The 18,960-nt window shown below is 42.1% G+C and overlaps 1 protein-coding gene across 1 annotated transcript in view; it reads left to right on the forward strand.

The window, feature by feature from the left end:
• Positions 1-18,960, forward strand: part of ano1a (anoctamin 1, calcium activated chloride channel a) — a 282,789-nt gene that overhangs the window by 172,605 nt on the left and 91,224 nt on the right. The window contains exon 13 of the mRNA XM_059976065.1: positions 4,330-4,490. Within this exon, the coding sequence (XP_059832048.1) occupies positions 4,330-4,490 (161 nt within the window). The remainder of the gene's footprint in view (positions 1-4,329; positions 4,491-18,960) is intronic.

Below are 18,960 nucleotides of genomic sequence, written 5' to 3' on the forward strand. Positions count from 1 at the left end.
CAGAAGGGATTTGCTTACTTAGGCATTGAGTTATAATTTGGCACAACACTGTAGACAAAGGGCCTGTTCCTATGCTGTACTGTAATTAATAAATGTAACTGTCTACCGATGCTTCCTGACCCGCTGAGTTTCTAGCAGTTTCTGTGTTTTATCCATTCTTAAGTCCATTTTTTTCTATTAACACTCGTGTGGAACTGATGTGAAGGTGGAGTAATGTACCAATCTGGAAGGAGAGGGAAAAGAGAGCTGTTCTCCTCTTCTTACGAGTCCAAATGGAAGTAATGTGGAGATGGTAGATCAAAAGGCTGCTTTTCTCAAATAGTAAAAATATCAACCTGCTTCTGATATACACTCAGTAGGCACTTTATTAGGTGCACCTCTACCCCTGCTTGTTCATGCAAATATCTTTGTGATCAGTATTTTTATTGAGATATAGTGTGGAATAGGCCCTCCCAACCCTTCGAGCCACACCACCATTTCGTCATAGCGAATCATGGGAAAGTTTACAGTGGCCAATTAACCTTCCAACCAGTACATCTTTGGGCTGTGGGAGGAAACTGGAGCACCCGGAGAAAACCCCTGCGGTCACAGGAAGAAACATGCAAACTCCTTACAAGCAGCGGCGGGAATTGAACTCTGATTGCCTGTGCTGTAAGGCATTGTGCTAACCACTACACTACAGGGCCGCCCCATAAGAGCGTACAGACATGGCCAAGAGGTTCCGTTGATGTTCAGACCAAACAGCAGAATGGGGATGTGATTAAGTGACTGACCATGGAATGATTGTTGGTGCCAGATGGGGTGGATTGAGTATCTCAGAAACTGCTGATCTCTTGGGATTTTTACACACAATAGTCTCTAGAGTTTACAGAGTGGTGCAAAAGCCAAAAAATACATCCAGTGAGTGGCAATTCTGTGGGTGAAAATGCCTTGTTAATGAGAGAGGTCAGAGGAGAATGGCTAAATTGGTTCAATAGACAGTAGGTGCAGGAGTAGGCCATTCAGCCCTTCTAGCCAGCACCGCCATTCACTGTGATCATGGCTGATCATATACAATCAGTATCCCGTTCCTGCCCTCTCCCCATATCCCTTGATCCAGCTATCTATAAGAGCTCTATCTAACTCTCTCTTGAATGCATCCAGAGACTTGGCCTCCACTGCCTTATGGGGCAGAGCATTCCACATATCCACCACTCTCTGGGTGAAAAAGTTTTTCCCCATCTCTGTTCTAAATGGCCTACCCCTTATTCTAAACTGTGGCCTCTAGTTCTGGACTCACCCATCAGTGGGAACATGCTTCCTGCCTCCAGCGTGTCCAATCCCTTAATAATCTTATATGTTTTAATCAGATCCCCTCTCATCCTTCTAAATTCCAGTGTATACAAGCCCAGTCGCTCCAATCTTTCAACATATGACAGTCCCGCCATTCTGGGAATTAACCTTGTGAACCTACGCTGCACTCCCTAAATTGCAAGAATGTCCTTCCCCAAATTTGGAGACCAAAACTGCACACAATACTCCAGGTGGGGTCTCACCAGGGCCCTGTACAGCTGCAGAAGGACCTCTTTACTCCTATACTCAATTCCCCTTGTTATAAAGGCCAGCATGCCATTAGCTTTCTTCACTGCCTGCTGTACCTGCAGGCTTGCTTTCATTGACTGATGTACAAGAACACCTAGATCTCATTGTACTTCCCCTTTTCCTAACTTGACTCCATTTAGATAGTAATCTGCCTTCCTGTTCTTGCCATCAAAGTGGATAACCTCACATTTATCCACATTAAACTGCATCTGCCATACATCTGCCCACTCACCCAACCTGTCCAAGTCACCCTGCATTCTCATAACATCCTCCTGACATTTCACACTGCCACCCAGCTGACAAGAAGGTGACAGTAACTCAAATAACCACATATTACAATAGTGATTTACAAAAGGGCATCTCTGAATGCACAATACATCAAACCCTGAAGTACAGGAGGTCCCTAATATTGTGGCCACTGAGTGTGTAACAAAAAACATTTGAAAGGTTATCCTTGAATTATTAATATGGGTGGACGTTGGAAAATTGTTATTAGCCCACTCAGATGCAGCTGGCCTGAGAGGTATTAATCTTGATGCTTTGGCTTTTTCAAAAGAGAAGAAGTAAGTTGTTCCGGCTGTGCACATCTCTAAAAGGAATCAGTAAATGGTTCCTAAAGTGATTAGGAAAACAGACATCAAGTTATTATGTTTCTGGTGACATTCCATGAGTGTTGCCTGGGTGATACGAACTTGCTTCACAGTTCTCCTGCTGCTTTGCCAATGTTCCAATCATATCCTGTCCTGAGGGTCTGCAGAATTTGGAAGCTGGAGCAGCAGGCAATCTGCTGGAAGAATTCAGCAGGTGGAGAAGTATCAGTGGGAGGGAGAATGAATTCAGTCCCCTCCCAATACTGTTCAACACGCTGAGTTCCTCCAACAGGTTGTAACCCGTCCCTTACCAATCACTGCTAAACAAGTGAAAATTCTTTGCAAAAGAGATGACGCATTTTGAAGCACCTCTAAAGAGTGCAGCTGCAAGAGGACCACAACCTTGTCATTGGTTTTGGAGGCTTGCATGCTTCAATGACCTGGAGAGCTATGTAGGCTAAAGTCAGGGCCTTGGATTTTGACTCTTGGTAAGGTCACCCATGCCAAAGAGTTCAAAGTGTAGAGGCCAGACAAAGAATGGTCCACTGGTCCAATTTCGAGGGTTCAGCTCAGGGATAACAACTCTGACTGGTCAAAAACAACGGTTATGGAAACAGCAATGAAGAATCTGTCTATATTTGCTTGTGACAGTATTCCTGAGTCTTCTCCTGGGATTTACATAACTGACAGTTGTGAAAATCAGGATGAAGCTACTGGCACAGTGAAGAAAGCCCTGAACACCACCAAGACTATGCCCCATGCAGTCCTCACTAACCTGCTTTGACACAAATGACTCATTTCACTGTATGTTTCAATATACAAGCTAATCTCTTTTTTAAAAGAATGTTTAATCTTTAATTTCTTTTAAATGTTTCATTGCTGCTTCTTAAAACATCTGATTGGATGGAGTGTTATTCCTATTTTTGATATGAAATGTAGAGAATTATTTGTTGCAAGATGGTTTAATTACACATTGATGGACAGAAGAGTAGTTGTAGTTAATATCAGGGTAATACAGCATTCTGGGTTGAGTTCAGCAAGACACTGAGGGTGATCCATTACTCCTTGTTAATAGTGCTCTGCTCTGCATTGAGTAGAGTTTCTCATCATCTGGCACATCATAACTTTAAGCCCAGATAAAAGTTTATTGCATTTGAAGTGGGCGGAGGTGATCAAACGATGATGATTAATTACCATTTGTTTATGAGAATCAGTGATGAATTGTGTATTATTGCAAATAGGAATGGAAAATCCAATGTATGTTCTGACTCCGTAATAAAATGTAGCCCACCCAAAAAACTATCTTATTTATATGGGAAGTTTGTGTTCTTTACATACCCAATAAATAGCCAGATTCCAGATGTCGCAGTAAAATTATTTTTGGCTTATTGCTGTGTTCGTTCTTTATCTTTGTTTAGTATTCCTCTTCCACTGACAAGTAACTGAAACTCTTAATGAGCTTTAAAACGAGGGTCAGATTGTCAGTTCTTTTGCTGGTAGGCCTGGAGCCCTGGTGATGTCATCCTTCCCATGAATCATAGCTTTGCTCTGGCAGCGTCCACTTGGGCCGACTGCTGGTGGGTAGCGAGGCTTCCAAGTTCAAATGCCAAGCTCTAATTTTAAAATCAGAAGATCTATAACAGGACCGCAATAGCTATTTTTAGGCCTGAGCTGACTGGCAGACCTCCCACTTGGCAGGATCATCAGGAAGTCTGTTTGGGGAGCATCCTCATTATGCCATTGGGAATGAGAAGGGCAGGAAGAATCTTAAGGCCCTGCAAGCCCAGCCAGGCTGTGGTTTGTCCACCCTTTGCAGCCAACTTCCACCTGCCCTCTCCAGCACACCAGGGAGCTGCACCCTGGCTATTAACAGAACGTTCGAGTGCACAGAGCTTAGCTTCCAACTCAGCCTGCCAGTTCAATGCAGCTGAGGCCTAGGGAACTAAAAATAGCCTGTTGTTTGGCACTGCTGTGAACCAGCCAGTGCCAGTCTAGCAGCCAGTTGCCTGCAGCTACTCTCTGGGGTGTCCATCTTGCCCCTTGGTACATGCTGTCCACTGGGCCTGACTAACTACTTTTAAGCACGATTGAGTTTAAATCCAGTCTTGTTTCTCATTTTCTTTTCCTCTCTCCATTCTGTCTCCCTCTCTCACCGCAGCATGGAGATGTGTGACCACCGTGCCAATATCACCATGTGTCCACTGTGCGACAAGACCTGCAGCTACTGGAAGCTGAGCACCACTTGTGCGACGGCACGAGCCAGCCACTTGTTTGATAACCCTGCCACGGTTTTTTACTCCATTTTCATGGCATTATGGGGTAAGGCATCTTTCTCAATCCTCTTTAAAGCGTCTCTCAAAGGCTACACTGACTGCCAGGACATGGCGTTGATAAAATGCTCGGTCTTCCGTTATTGCTGTGGCTCACTTGCGTTTCTGCAGCCGTTTGTATTAAGCCCCGTGTCCTTGCACCACAGGATGACGGCGTCAGTATTAAAGGCAAATGGAGCTCGTTGAAGGGACTTGACAAGTCAACTTAGATGTGTTTTATAAAAACTGCTGCTTCTGTATACTGAAGAAATTTTACAGGAGCAGAAATAAACTTAGAGTCAGGAAAATTTAAAAAAAAAGATCCTGATTGTACAGTTTTTGGCAAGCAGTTATATACAATAGAGAAGTAGCTTGGTGAGTTGTAAGCATTTGTTTCCTTTGTATTTACCTGGTGTTCAAAGCTAACTATTTTTCCCAGTCTGTGGGAAATGGGCAAGCAGATTCTCCACTTTAACCGAAGATGGAATGCAGAGGCACCTTTGCCTTTCTGTCGACGAAAGCATCTGAGCTTCTTTTAAGCCACTTCTCATCCTTCTGCTAACTCTGTCTGCATAACTTCCTGCCATCTGAAAACTTTCTTCCACTAGGCAGTGAATCTGATCAGTTATTCTGGTTAATTCCTCCCCTCCCCCCCACCCCTCTCTGTCTCTAACCTCAGACACTGCACTGCACTGAGAGCACTTTAAAACACTGTTTACATTGTCAAGACATGCTGGTATTTATGTATTTGGGCACATTTTATTCCATATCCATGCCTTAACCTCTAACTTATTTGAAATAATTCTTTATTTTAAAAAATAAAAATTCTTTTAATTTATTTAATAATTCTCTAATCCTTCGAATAGCTGAATATTGTTTTTTATTCAGCAAATTCCTAACACATTTAATTTAGAGATACAGCCTGGTAACAGGGCTTCTCAGCCCAATGAGCCCACACTGCCCAATTACACCTTTTATTACATCTTTCTTTGATTCTTCATCTTTGATGCTTAATAAGTTTCTGTTTACTTCTCCCTTCCATAGTTCTTTAATCTTGCTGTGAACTAGTTAAAACATAAGAAATAGGAGCAGGAGTAGGCCATCCAGCCCATTGAGCCTGCCTCACCATTCAAAAAGATCATGGTTGATCTGTCCGTAAACTCAGCTCCATCTACCTGCCTTTTCCCCATTACCCTTAGCTCTACTACTATGTAAAAACCTATCTAACTGTTTCTTAAATATATTTAGTGAGGAAGCCTCAACTGCTTCCCTGGGCAGAGAATTTCACAAATTCACCACTCTCTGGGAAAAACGGTCTCTCCTCATCTCCGTCCTAAATCTTCTCCCCTGAATCATAAGGCAATGTCCCTAGTTCTAGTCTCACCTAGCAATGGAAACAACTTTTCTTCTTCTATCTTATCTATCCCTTTCAAAATTCTGTATATTTCTATAAGATCCCCTCTCATTCTTCTGAACTCCAGAGAGTATAGTCCCAGGCGACTCAATCTCTCCTCATAGGTTAACTGCTTCATCCCTGGAATATACCTGGTGAACCTCCTCTGCACTGCCTCCAAAGCCAGTATATCCTTCCTCAAGTATGGAGACCAGAACTGCACACAGTACTCCAGGTGCGGCCTCACCAGTACCCTGTATAGTTGCAGCATGACCCCCCTGCTCTTGAATTCAGTCCCTCTAGCAATGATGGCCAACATTCCATTTGCCTTCTTAATCACCTGTTGTACCTGCAAGCCAACTTTTTGCGACTCATGAATAAGTACTCCCAAGTCCCTCTGCACAACAGCATGCTGCAATCTTTCACCATTTAAATAATAATCTGCTCTTCTATTATTCCTTCCAAATTGGATGGTCTGGCATTTACCAATGTTGTATTCCACCATGGAAATTTACAGCAAAGAGAAGGCTGTTCAGCCCTTTGTGTTCATGCTTTGCCAAGAAACCTCTTCCCAGCTCTGTCTATAACCCAGTAGGTTACATCACTCCTTGGGCTCCATCCAGGGAATTCTTGCATTGTTTCTATTTGACTCAGCCATTTCCTGTGCAATTCACATTTTTGATGAGATTCTCCTGAACTCCTTTTGATTCTATATTTGAATTTTATATTGAAGTCACATTGTTGACTTCCAGTTTTGTTCCTCTTACGAAGTGTCTGCCAGTTATTTCAGATGTCTCATTCAGGGCAACCACCAGGTTTTAAGTTTCCAGTGGGAAAGAGACCCAGCACGACTCTAAAGTTAAAAGTAAATTTATTATAAAATTGCGCATATGCCACCATACACAAACGCTGAAATTCATTTTCATGTGAGCATACTCAATAAATCCATAGTAGAATAATAACCGTAACAGAATCAGTGAATGACTGCGCCATCAAGAGCAAAAGACGAACAACTGTGCAAATAAAAAAGAATAAAAATAATATTCTAATATTATAGCTTTCAAATTCTGTAATCTGTAATCTCACTATTTTTGAAATTATTTTTACACGAGGATGATTCCCATTATGAAAGGGTTGATGTTTGAGGAGCAATTGACAGCTCTGGGCTTGTACTCACTGGAGTTCAGAATAATAATAGGGGGATCTCATTAAAACCTGTCAGATATTGAAAAACCTCAACAGAATAGATGTGGAGAGGATGTTTCCCATTTTGGATGAACCTAGGACCAGAGAACACAAACTCAGAATAGAGGGGACATCCATTTTGAATGGAGATGAGGAGGAATTTCTTTAGCCAGAAAGTAGTGAATCTGTGGAATTCATTGCCATGGCTTTGGAGGCTAAGTCGTTGAGTATATTTAAAGCAGAGGTTGATAAGTTCTTATTTAGTCAGGGCATCAAAGATTACAGTGAAAGGCAGAAAAAATGGGGTTGAAAGGGATAGTAATCAGCCGTGATGGAATGGCGGAGCAGACTCAGTGGGCTGAGTGGCCTAATTCTGCTCTTGTGTCTTATGGTTTAATAAATATGAAACTGAATCTGTCCACACTGAGAGGTAATGAAAGCAGAGTGAGTTTACAGCAAAACTATCTGAGATCAGTTGATCTGTTAACCAATAAATTTATTGCCTATTTTTCTGTTAGTGAGATGCCATGTTATTTTTTTTTGAATTACTTAAACCATAAATTTGTCTGTTGAATGTTATGACCTGGGTTAAGTATTCAGTAGCCACTCAAAAGCTTTTGACCAAGTGCTGGTCACAGTAACTGGAGCCGAGAGAATAAAAGGTCTTTTGCTACCTGACACACAAAGTTGTGTGTTTTGTTTCAATCCATTGTTGTTACTTTCAGTGGTTTTCTGGCACCTGTTACTCTGGGGAAGTGAATTTCTCAGTAAATTTTCATGCTGAAGACTAGCCTCAACCAACTGATGCTAAAAATTCTGAAGACTGAAGCCAATTGTAACCTGAATTTAATGTTTCAAATTTGCTTCCCTCTGCAAAGTAACCAAATCAAGTTCAAGTTCAAATTTAACACGAGTGAATCTGCAGATGTTGGGAATAAATTTAAAAAACACGAAGTGCTGGCAGAACTCAGCAGGCCAGACAGCATCTATGGGAGGAGGTAATAACGACGTTTCGGGCCGAAACCCTTCATCAGGAGTGAAGTAATACCTTATCTCCCGCCTAGGTAGCCTCCTTCCTGCCGGCATGAACATCCAACTCACTGACCTCCGTTGATACCCCTGCCCCCCACCCTTACCCCCATCCCTATCTATTATTTTAGTCTGGTTCTCTTTCTCTCTCTTTTTCCCCCCTCACTATAATCTCCCACCAGCCCTACCTTTCTTTCTCTTTTATTTCCCATAATTCTCCACCTTCCCCCTAGCCCATTTTCCTCCAGCCTATGACTTCACAGCTCTCTACTTTATCCCTTCCCCCACTTCTTATCCCCCCTTGACCATCCCATGTTACTTCACTCCTGATGAAGGGTTTCGGCCCGAAACGTCGTTATTACCTCCTCCCATAGATGCTGTCTGGCCTGCTGAGTTCTGCCAGCATTTCGTGTTTTTTTTATCAAGTTCAAATTTATTGTCATTCGACCATTTAGAAGTGTACCACCAAACAGAACAGCATTCCTCTGGACCAAGGTGCACAGCACCACCGTAGCGTAGCAGTTAGCACATCGCTGTTGCAGCTTGTAGCATCTATGTTTGGAATTCATTCCCGACGTCCTCTCTAAGGGGTTTGTATGTCCTGCCCGTGGAATGCTTGGGTTTTCTCCAGGTGCTCCAGTTTCGTCCCACAGTCCAAAGATGTACCTGATACAGGAGGTTAGTTGGCCATTGTAAATTGTCCCTTGATTAGGTTAGTTTTAAATCAGGGTTGCGGGGGCAGCTCCACTCAAAGGGCCAGAAGGGTCTAGTCTGTACTGTATCCCTAAATAAAAAGTAGGTAAATAAGTAACTCACACATAATGCATAAAGTAATGTTACCATTAATAAATAATAAAGTGCATTTATGACCCAAGTTTTAAAAGTAAACAGTATAATGCTACTGGTGCTTCAAACGTGGTGAGACCTGGATGGTGGCAGAGTGTTCAGCAGTCTCACGACCTGAGGAAAGAAGCTGTTTCCCATCCTAACAGCCCTTGTCCTAATACTGTGGTACCTCTTGCGTGATGTTAGGGGATCAGAGAGATTGTTAGATGGAAAGGAGAGATCACTGGCAATGCTAAGGGCCCTGTGTACACAGTGCTCCTGACAAATACTTCGGATGGGTGGAAGAGAGACCCCAGAGATCCTCTCAGCAGTCTTCATGAACCTTTAGAGGAACTTTTGGTCAGATGCCTTGGAATTCCTGTACCAGACAGTGATGCAGCTGCTCAGGACATACTCAGTGGTGCTCCTGTTTAAAAAAAATTGGTTGGAATGGGGGGGGGGGGGGGTGGGAGGGTCAGGGGTCAGGGAGAGCATGGTTCACTTGCCTCAGACTCCTCAGCAAGTGGAGTTGCTGCTCTGATTTCTTGACTAAAGAGTTGGTGTAAGGGACCAGGTGAGAACTAATAGATCCTTCACCAAAAATAAATAGTATCAAAGCTCCAATTCAAAGTTAGCATTTTGATTTAATTTAAAACAACCATAGGCAATTTACAATTCAGATGGAGAGTGCTCACATTTATTGGGGAATTAATGTGCAAATCACACAATGAGTTTACAAACGATGTTGTTTTACAGTGAGTTCTGGACAGTGCAGCGGAAGTTGAATAGCAACACCGGAAATCGCCTGAGTAATTCTCAGAGTCATACATTTTCAAAAATAATTTTCAAAAAACCCTCTCAACTTACTTGCACTATATTCTAGAGATCTGGGAATCCTTGTGTTCTCATTTTATTCCCTTAACTCTAGCCTAATCACAGGACAATTTACAATGAACAATTAATCTACTCACCGTCTTTGGACTATGAGAGGAAACAGGAACAGCCAGAGGAAACCCACACATTCCTGTGGAGGATGTACAAACTCCTTACAGAGGAGGCCAGGATTGAACTCTGAACTCTGACACCCAGAGCTGTAATAGTGTCACACTGACCTCTACACTACCATGGTGCCCCATTCTTGTGGCACTTATTCTTATGCCATTTACAGAGCAATGAGAAGTGAGAGATTTTTTCTGTCATCCCCTGCGTCTTCTCATGTTCACTTCTAACCTCAGTCCTCAGAGTCCCAGACATCCTGTTTTCCTCACTGTTAGTTTCCTTTTTATCTGGAGATGCAGCAGAGTACTGGGCCCTTCCAGCCCAGTGAGCTGGACATGTTACATGCTGGCCATTTACACCCATGTGACCAATTAACCTCATAAATTGTACATCTTTGGGATGTGGAAAAAGAAAGAAGAAAAAACGGAAGTACAAAAGGAAAGAAATTGGAATAGAGAGAGAACAGATAAAGATTAGTTTTACTTGTCATGCATACATCAAAACATACAGGGAAATGCACCATTTGGGTCTATGACCAACACAGTCCGAGGATGTGCTGGGGTCAGCCCAGGGGTCTAACACCAATATTGCATGGCCACTAACTGTACGCCTTGGGAATGCGGGAGGAAACCAGAACACCCAGAGGAAGCCCGTGCAGAGCATACAAACTTCTTAAAGACAGCAGCAGAACTGGTATTGTAATAGCATTAAGCTAACCACTACACTCCCGTACTTCCCCAGTCTACTCAGCTATGTTGTGGTTGTGATGTGCTCATCATTGTAACACTGCACTACCATGCCACCCAAAATGTTGCCATGTTGTTATTGGTTTGCACATAGGACATTACTCTTGCAGGGTTGGGGGGTGTTGGGGAGAAAAGATTAAGCTGTAGCCAGCAAGGAAAGTCCTGAATATCTACACTGTGAGATGTCCCTCTTGAAGGATTTGGCTATTTTGTTCAGATCTGAACATGACAAATAACAGACACTGAATGACTGTTTGTAGTAAAACTGAGGTCAGTGTTAGGGGTCCTTTTACCTCTGAGCCTGACGTTTCATTTTATAAGAGTTGCATTCAATTCCATTTGTGTATTGAAATGGGCGATCAATCATCCTTTTGTAATTGGAAAGTAATCAGTGCCCTTGGCATTAAAGTCCTGATGCTGAGGAGCAATTGGTTAAAGTAACAAAAGTGAGTTAAAAAAATCTTCAAATTTTTCTTGTAGATAAGTTTATGGATGTTAGAAACTCTTAGATAAATGGATGATAGAAAAGGGTTATGTCGGATGGAAGGATAAGATTAATCTTAAAGTGTGCTAAAAGTTCAAAATAATATTGTGGGCCAAAGGGCCTGTACTATATTCATCTTTTCAAACCCATTTCTTCCTTTGGCTGTGCACCACCTGTTATGAGATTAGTGTATTCTTCCTGAAAAAAACTGATTTCTCATAAATACTCCCTAATTCCCAAGGTAAATAAAAATATTTCTAGGATATTTGCCAGTATTCTACTTTGGCCTTTGACCTTCATGGAAGTTGTTACACTTCATTTTCATTTCTCCCTACTGCATATGAAAACTCGAGACCAGAACAGCACAAGAGGAGTAGAATTTGACCTGTTAGGTACCTCTACAAAATCCTGTATGTTGATTGGTATTTTTTCTGATCCCACACTTTCAAAAGCAACAATCAATTCTCCCAAACTCAGGTGCCTTCGTACCATGACCTCTGAATTCCATAGCTTTCATAAAAACAATACATCAGCCGTGGTACAGATGTGGAAATGAAACCTAGTTAGATTTACTAGTAGTGTTTAAATAGCATAATTATTCAAGCTATTGTAAAGGCATGTAATGGCAAAAATATATTATAAACTATACCTGGTTTTATTTGCATTATTTTTATAGTTGTGTCCAAATGAACTGAATTATTTTGGAATGTATGGGAGAAATTTCATTGATAGATCATCCTTTTAATTAGAGCAGCAAAACAAAGATCATTTGTATTTAATTTCTCAAAATAAGTGTTGATGCTTCTACAGTTAATGTTTTAATGGCAGATGTGTAAATGAGTCAGGTTTGGATGGCTGTGGACCAGGGCTTGGTTCTGTCCTGATTCTTTCAATGGACTTCAGTTGTCTAGTAGGAGAATTTTCTGGGGATGTTCCATTTCTCTGGTTTCATCTACTCAGTTAATTTTGGACCTGATTAAATGTTATAACGTGCAGTCACTGTCCGAAATTATGAGGAGTTGCACTAGAACGTAATTAGCAGCCAATGAGTGGCAATTCACCATTGTATAGGCCTGTTGGTCTCTAGATGAATAAATGTTCCTTTGCCCAATCAATCAGCAGCAAAAATGAGGATTATGTTTCAGAGGTGGTCTCTAGAACAAAAGTGGAAAATGATCCTGGATTCTAAGCCAATATTGGCTGGTTCCCATCTTCATCACGGAGTTTGCATGTACTCCCAATGACCGTATGTTTTTTCCCAGGTACTTTGATTTCCTCCCACATCCCAAAGGAATGCAGTTTCAGTAGGTAAATTGGATGTGGTTAAATGTCCTTAGTGTGTAAGTGGGGTGATTGTGGGAATGAGGAGAATAAATAGGATTAATATAAACAGGTGCATGATGGTGAACACAAACCTGATAGACCAAAAGGTCCTGATCTCCTGCTTTATCTCTTGATGTGTTCGTGACCCTTAATCATGACTTTTTGGTGACGGGGTGGAGATGCGTCTCTACAAAAGCAGGTGTAAGGCATCCTCTATCAGCTATCCTGCAGGTCATCCTTGGGCAAGGTTTAGCACCTGCTTACCCCCCCCCTCCCCAGTCATGGTCATTTGAAGCCTTGGTAGCAGGTGGTGGATGGTCATATGAGCAGCTGGTGACTATCACAAGTCTTGGTTTATGCTAGCATTGCCGCCAGGCAGACAATCTCTGAAGAGTATCGATAATGGCTGGGTCACCCATCTTGTAAAGTCACTGTCCAGAAGAAGGCAATGGCAAAATACTTCTGCAGTAAAATTTGCCAAGGCCAGTCATGGTCATATGACACTGCACATAATGATGATGATAATGATGAATAATGACTTTAATTTGAGTCACGTAAAGAGCCAACTATATTATTATCATTCATGAATTCCCGGGGTTTGATCATTGATCATTTGACATTTAAGTGAGCATACATGAAAAGCTTTGGTTCTGTCACCTAACTGCATCACCTGTACCTAGTGTATCATTCCAGACCACGCTTTCGCTATCATAAACACAAGAAAGTCTGCAGATGCTGGAAATCCAAAGCAACACACCCAAAATGCAGCCAATGGGAATTTACTTATTTCATCTATTTATGATCACATGGCGACATTTAAAATACTAGACAACCTGAGGTCGTGCCAACAAAGTGGCATCCTTACCTACAAGTGAAACAAAAATAACCATTTCCTCAGCTTTTCAAAGGTCAGAAGTATTCAGGTTAAAATGTCATGCTTGGCTCTAGACTGGTCAGTCAGTGCCCTAGATGCAGGTAATGACAGTATTATACTGATTATGAAAACAGAAAAAATAACCCTGAAGGTACTCAAGTCAGGGAGCATCTGCAAAAAGAGGGCCAGAGTTAAGGTTTCCATTCCCAAACCTATCATTAACACCTGGCTTCTTCCCCTCCTGCTGCCACTCCACCTGCCTATCTCCCGTGCACTCTTTCCACCACTGGTTCCCCTCCAACTGCAGTTCTCATTTGTCTTCCTTGCCTCCATGATTTGGTTCCATGCATCACCTTCCTCTCCCAGCAGATTTCAGCGTCTGCAGCCCTTTGTCACCTCAACCTATCTCCCCCAGCCTGTCGCTAATCATGCACATTCCTCATCACCTGAATCCTCCTATCATTTGCCACCTCTTGCTCCATCCCTTCCCCTCTCCTCTTTGTACTAGCCATCTATCCTCTATCTTTCAGTCCAGTTGAAGGGCTTGACCCAAAACATTGACCATCCATTTCCCTTTAAAGACATCACATTCCATGTCCTACCATCCAGGCCATGCTCTCTTTTCACTGCTGCCATCAGGAAGGAGGTCCCACACCACCAGGTTCCGGAACAGTTATTACTCTTCAAACATCACACTTCTGAAGCAGCGTGGATAACTTCACTGACCTCAACACGGAACTGATTCCACAACCTGTGGACTCGCTTTCAAGGCCTCTACAATGCATTTGTCAGAATTATTTGCTTGTTTGCCTTTTGTATTCATTTGCACAATGGCTGTTTGTCTGTCTTTGTGTAGTTTCTCATTGATTCTACTGTATTTGTTTGTTCAACTGTGAATGCTGTTACGTATTCAGGCAACAATAAATATATGAGATTGGCAGGGGTTTCTTATAACAAACAACACGTTTATTAAACACAGAAAACAAACCCCCCAAAAGTAAACAAACACTACCGTAACCGGAAACAGCTGCTGAGCGGCTGTTCAAACAGTTCGTAAAGTGATATTCCAAAACAGTTCTTTAAAGTGGTATTGCCAAAAGTTCGATATGCTCACGGTCCATTTAAAAGGAGAGACTTTATAAGACGATTTAGGTTCTCTTTCACGTCGCTTGCTTCGATCCCCGACATCGAACTTCCCACAAAGAATTCACGAAACAGAACGGCTTAAAGGCACTGACCTTTCCTTCTCCACTACCTTCAATCCTTTCTAGGTAACCCTAGGGATTAACACGAAGATAGTCAACGAAATCCTTCCAAATAAGGATCAAACAAAGGTCGCCCCCGTTTCACCGTAGAAAGCGATTCTCCTCGATCTTTAACTTCCAACTTCGAATCTTCACTCTCCTCTAATTTCCTTGAACTAACAGAATCATAAAGAACCTGCTGGCAATAACCTTTTAAACTTTAGGCATTAAATAAAAACTTCATCCTTCAACTAAACTGCGTCATCACTTCAAACACGCAGTGGCATGAAGTCAACCTGGCAAATCCAGCCACGAACTGCCCCCCCCCCCTCACAGGGTGGGGTCTACCTTATATAACCTGTAAAAAAAAAACCCGTCACATGATCTCTACTGGCGGGAAAATGATGTCACCACCATCACAAGACCATCACCTCAAGTCCAGTACAGCTTCAACCCCAGTCCAATGACAAGGGCTCCACTATCATGTGTCACGAGTACGTAACAATGCCCACAAGAAAATTAATCTCCAGGTGATATATGTACCTTGATAATAAATTTTCTCTGAACTTTGAACTTTGACTTGCTGAGTTCCTCCAACAGTTTGTTTTACTCCAGATTTCAGTATCTGCAGTTGCTAGTTTCTCCCTGCCTACGTATATTGATTATACAATGATATAAAGTATTCATAATATATTTTGACTATATAATGATTCTGTACACAGAACCCATTTGACTGACTTTCCCTCATTGGCAGAGATATCCATTTTGTCCCACTCCCTCCACTTATCCAATTCCCTTTCAAACCCTGCAAGCCTACTTTCCCCACTTTCTGACTGTGCATTTTGACAGCATCTTGCTCACTGTGACCCTTGTTAGCCAATATTTTTAACATTTCATTTCCTGTACCCAAAATCATAAAGCACTACAGCAGAGAAGCAAGACCTTCAGCCCATCTACTTCATGCCAAACTATTATTCTACCTAGTCCCATTGACCTGCACCTGGACTATAGCCCTCCATACCCCTCTCATCCATGTACCTAACTAAATTTCTCTTCAATGTTGGAAATTGAACCCACATGTACCACTTTGAGTGACAGCTCAGTCCACGTTCTCACCACTCCCCTTTCTCCCCTTACCCATGACCTGTAGACAACTCTGGAAAAAGCTTGCTTGCATCTGTTGTTGAAGGGACTCCTGGTTATGCCATCAAGTCTGTTCATTGTTGCTAATGTTAGAATAATTGCTCATCCAAAGATAAATTCAGAGGGAATAAGGGCATGTGAAAGAGGAGGAGAATTCAACCTTATTTCCTCACTGTTTACCTTGGTACGTTCTTCCCATTATTACCTTGGGGGATTTTAAATGTTAGCTGATCAAGGGAAAAAAAGATCACAGAGCTTTCTTACAATTTAAAGTCCCAATGAAGTGACTTGGCATGAAACATCAACTGTTTATTCCTCTCCATAGACTTGACCAAGTTCCTCCAGGTTTTTGTGTCAATTACTCTGGATTTCCAGCATCTGCAGAATATCATGTGCTTTAAATTTAAAAACAGTTAACCACAAGAAAGCAGAATGTTGAGGGGGGGTGAACTGTTTGCTTAGTATTATTGTTGTAGGTAATGTTAATCTGGTCATTTCTTCCTCCCTAACAGTTTCTGTAGTGATGCTATTTTCTTTGACTACCATTTCCACAGGATCTGTTTGAATGCTGTTTCTAGTTTGAGTACATTCAATGCAATGAGCAGTGTAAGCTAAATTAGTTTTAATTTTGATGTGTAGAGTGCAGGAGGTGAAGATGCAAACTCTGCACCACTGAAATGAATTAAGTCCTTATCTCTGGGATGGCACTTTACCTTGCCAGGTATTCGCTAACAAGTAGACCACTGGCCGTAAGACATTAGAGCAGAATTGGGCCACTTGGCTCATTGAGTCTGCTCTGCCTTTCCATCATGGCTGATTTGTAATCCTTCCCAATCCCATTCTCCTGCCTTTTCCTTGCAACCATTGATGCTCTGCCTATTCAAGAGCCTATCAACCTCCACTTTAAATATACCCAATGAATTGCTCTGCACAGTAGTCTGTGGCAACGAATTCCACAGATTCACCTCCCTTTGGTTCAAGAAGCTCCTCGTCTCTATTCTAAATGGATATTCCTCTTTCCTGAGACCCTGGCCCTAATCACACCCACTGTAAGAAACATCCTCTCGGCATCCGCTCTATAAATGCAAGTGAAATGCAATGCTCCCTGTCCAAAGTTGCATTTTTTTAAAAACTCTATTTGTGTGCATTTCCTGGCAGATATTTTGAAATTTATCTTAACATGGTGAATCATTAAATTCTTGTTTAACGTTGGAACTTAACAATGAGAAGTATGGGACTGTTATCTAGCCAACCAGATGCTCGAACAGGAAAATATTTTGTGCAGACATTCTTGTTATGCTTGTTTTGCTTGTCTAGGCTAGCCTTTTTATTACCCCATGGACTCCTTCCTTCTCCCTAGTGCACTTACCAACTATTTGGCAAATGTTTATAGAGCATCTGTGTCTAAACATTCCTTGGTAGAAGCAGCTTTATCTTATTCCTTACCCTGGTGGATCACTTTCCTTGCCTGTTGCATTTATTGGGCTGCAGTTGCTGTGGGATTCCCATGTAATACAAATAACCCTCCCCTTAAGATGAACTACCTCAAGGGGCTCACCTCACTGGAGGACCCACAGTGTTTATACATTGTGTCTGGGATCTAGTGTAGTCTTTTATTGCAGTCCATGCAATTCTGTAACAGCTCTGCATCTGATAGAGCATTTGTGCAAGTATTTGAGCGAGGGAGTCCGCTAAATTAATTTGGTGAAAGCAGTATGTAATTGTTGCCGGACATTATCTTTTTGCATCCCAACCCATTCATTTTTCATTTTTGTATTTCTGATCCGTTTTTGTTCTCTCTCACACATAATTTTCCCTTGTGGATAAGCAAACAGGTGAGCTAAATCCTTCCCCAGGGGCCCATAAGCTGCTGGGGTTAGAGGCACTTCTTCTCTCGATAGGATATAAAGCACAATCTCTTTTCCCTCTATAATCGAACCATGGCCATGGAGTTGTGGAAACATTTCTTGAGCTGCCGGTGTGGGATTAAAAAGATTTTTGAACTAGTGTACATTTCTAAACTCTTCATTAAATTTGTCTCTGTGTCTCTCGATAGACCTGTATCTCAGCACAGTAGTGTAGAAGTCAGAATCATTTAACGGTGCCAGTGATCATCGATTGCGATTCATTCCCCACCAGTCTGTAAGGAATTTATGTTTTGTACGTGACCCCATAGGTTTCTGCTGAGGCCTCCATTTTCCTCCTATATTCCAAAGGTGTACGGCTTGGGATTCATGAGTTGTGGGCATGATATGTTGGCACCAGAAGCATGCTCAGCACAATCCTCAGTCATTGAAGCAGAACGGTACATTTTACTGTATGTTTCGCTGTACACGTGACCAATAAAACTAGTCTTTGGTCTTTTACCAGGTGCTATAATGGTGTCAGTGTCTGACTTGCCATTTAAAGCTTGTGCACAACTCTGAATCAGAATCAGGTTTATCATCACTGACGTGTCTTGAAATTTATTGTTTTCTGGCAGCTGTACAGTTCAATACATAAATTGTTATAAAGTTACAATAAGAAAAGTGCAAGCTATGTAGTACAAAGGAGAGCAAGATAGTAAGGTAATCTTGCTATTTTGAAGGTAACCCTTCAAAAATCTGATGCCAGTGGGGCAAGAAGCTGTTCTGTGTCTCCAGGCTCCTGTACCTCCTTTGTGATGGTAGTAATGAAGAGAGAACATGTCCTGTGTGGCAAGGGTCCTTAATGATGGATGGCACCTTCTTGAGGCACCTCCTTTGAAGATGTTCTCAATGCTGGGGAAGCTAGTGCCCATGATGATAATTGGCCAAGTTTCAACCCTCTGCAGTTGTTTCCGATCCTTTGCATTGGCACTTCCATGCCAGATGATGATGCACCCAGTTAGAATGCTCTCCACAGTATTTCCACAGCTATTACATCAGTCAAGTGGTATAGCCGCAAACATGACAGTACTGCTATCAAGAGGGATATTGCCAACATAATCATCCATTGGTCTAAAGGCAGATAATGTAGCATGGCAGGTGGCACATTGGCCTAGCTTGTGCCCAGTATGTGCGCACATTTGGCACATTATCCTTCTAAACCCCTCCTATCCATGTACTTGTCCAAATGTCTTTTAAACATTCTTATTGTCCCCACATCCCTGCCTCAACTGTTTTATCTGGCATTTCATTCCATACACATTCCACCCTCTGCGCAAAGAAGTTGCCCCTCAGATCCCTTTTCAATCTTTCACCTTTCACCTCTGGAC

Source organism: Hypanus sabinus, chromosome 7 (assembly GCF_030144855.1).
Source record: "Hypanus sabinus isolate sHypSab1 chromosome 7, sHypSab1.hap1, whole genome shotgun sequence".
NCBI lineage: Eukaryota > Metazoa > Chordata > Chondrichthyes > Myliobatiformes > Dasyatidae > Hypanus > Hypanus sabinus.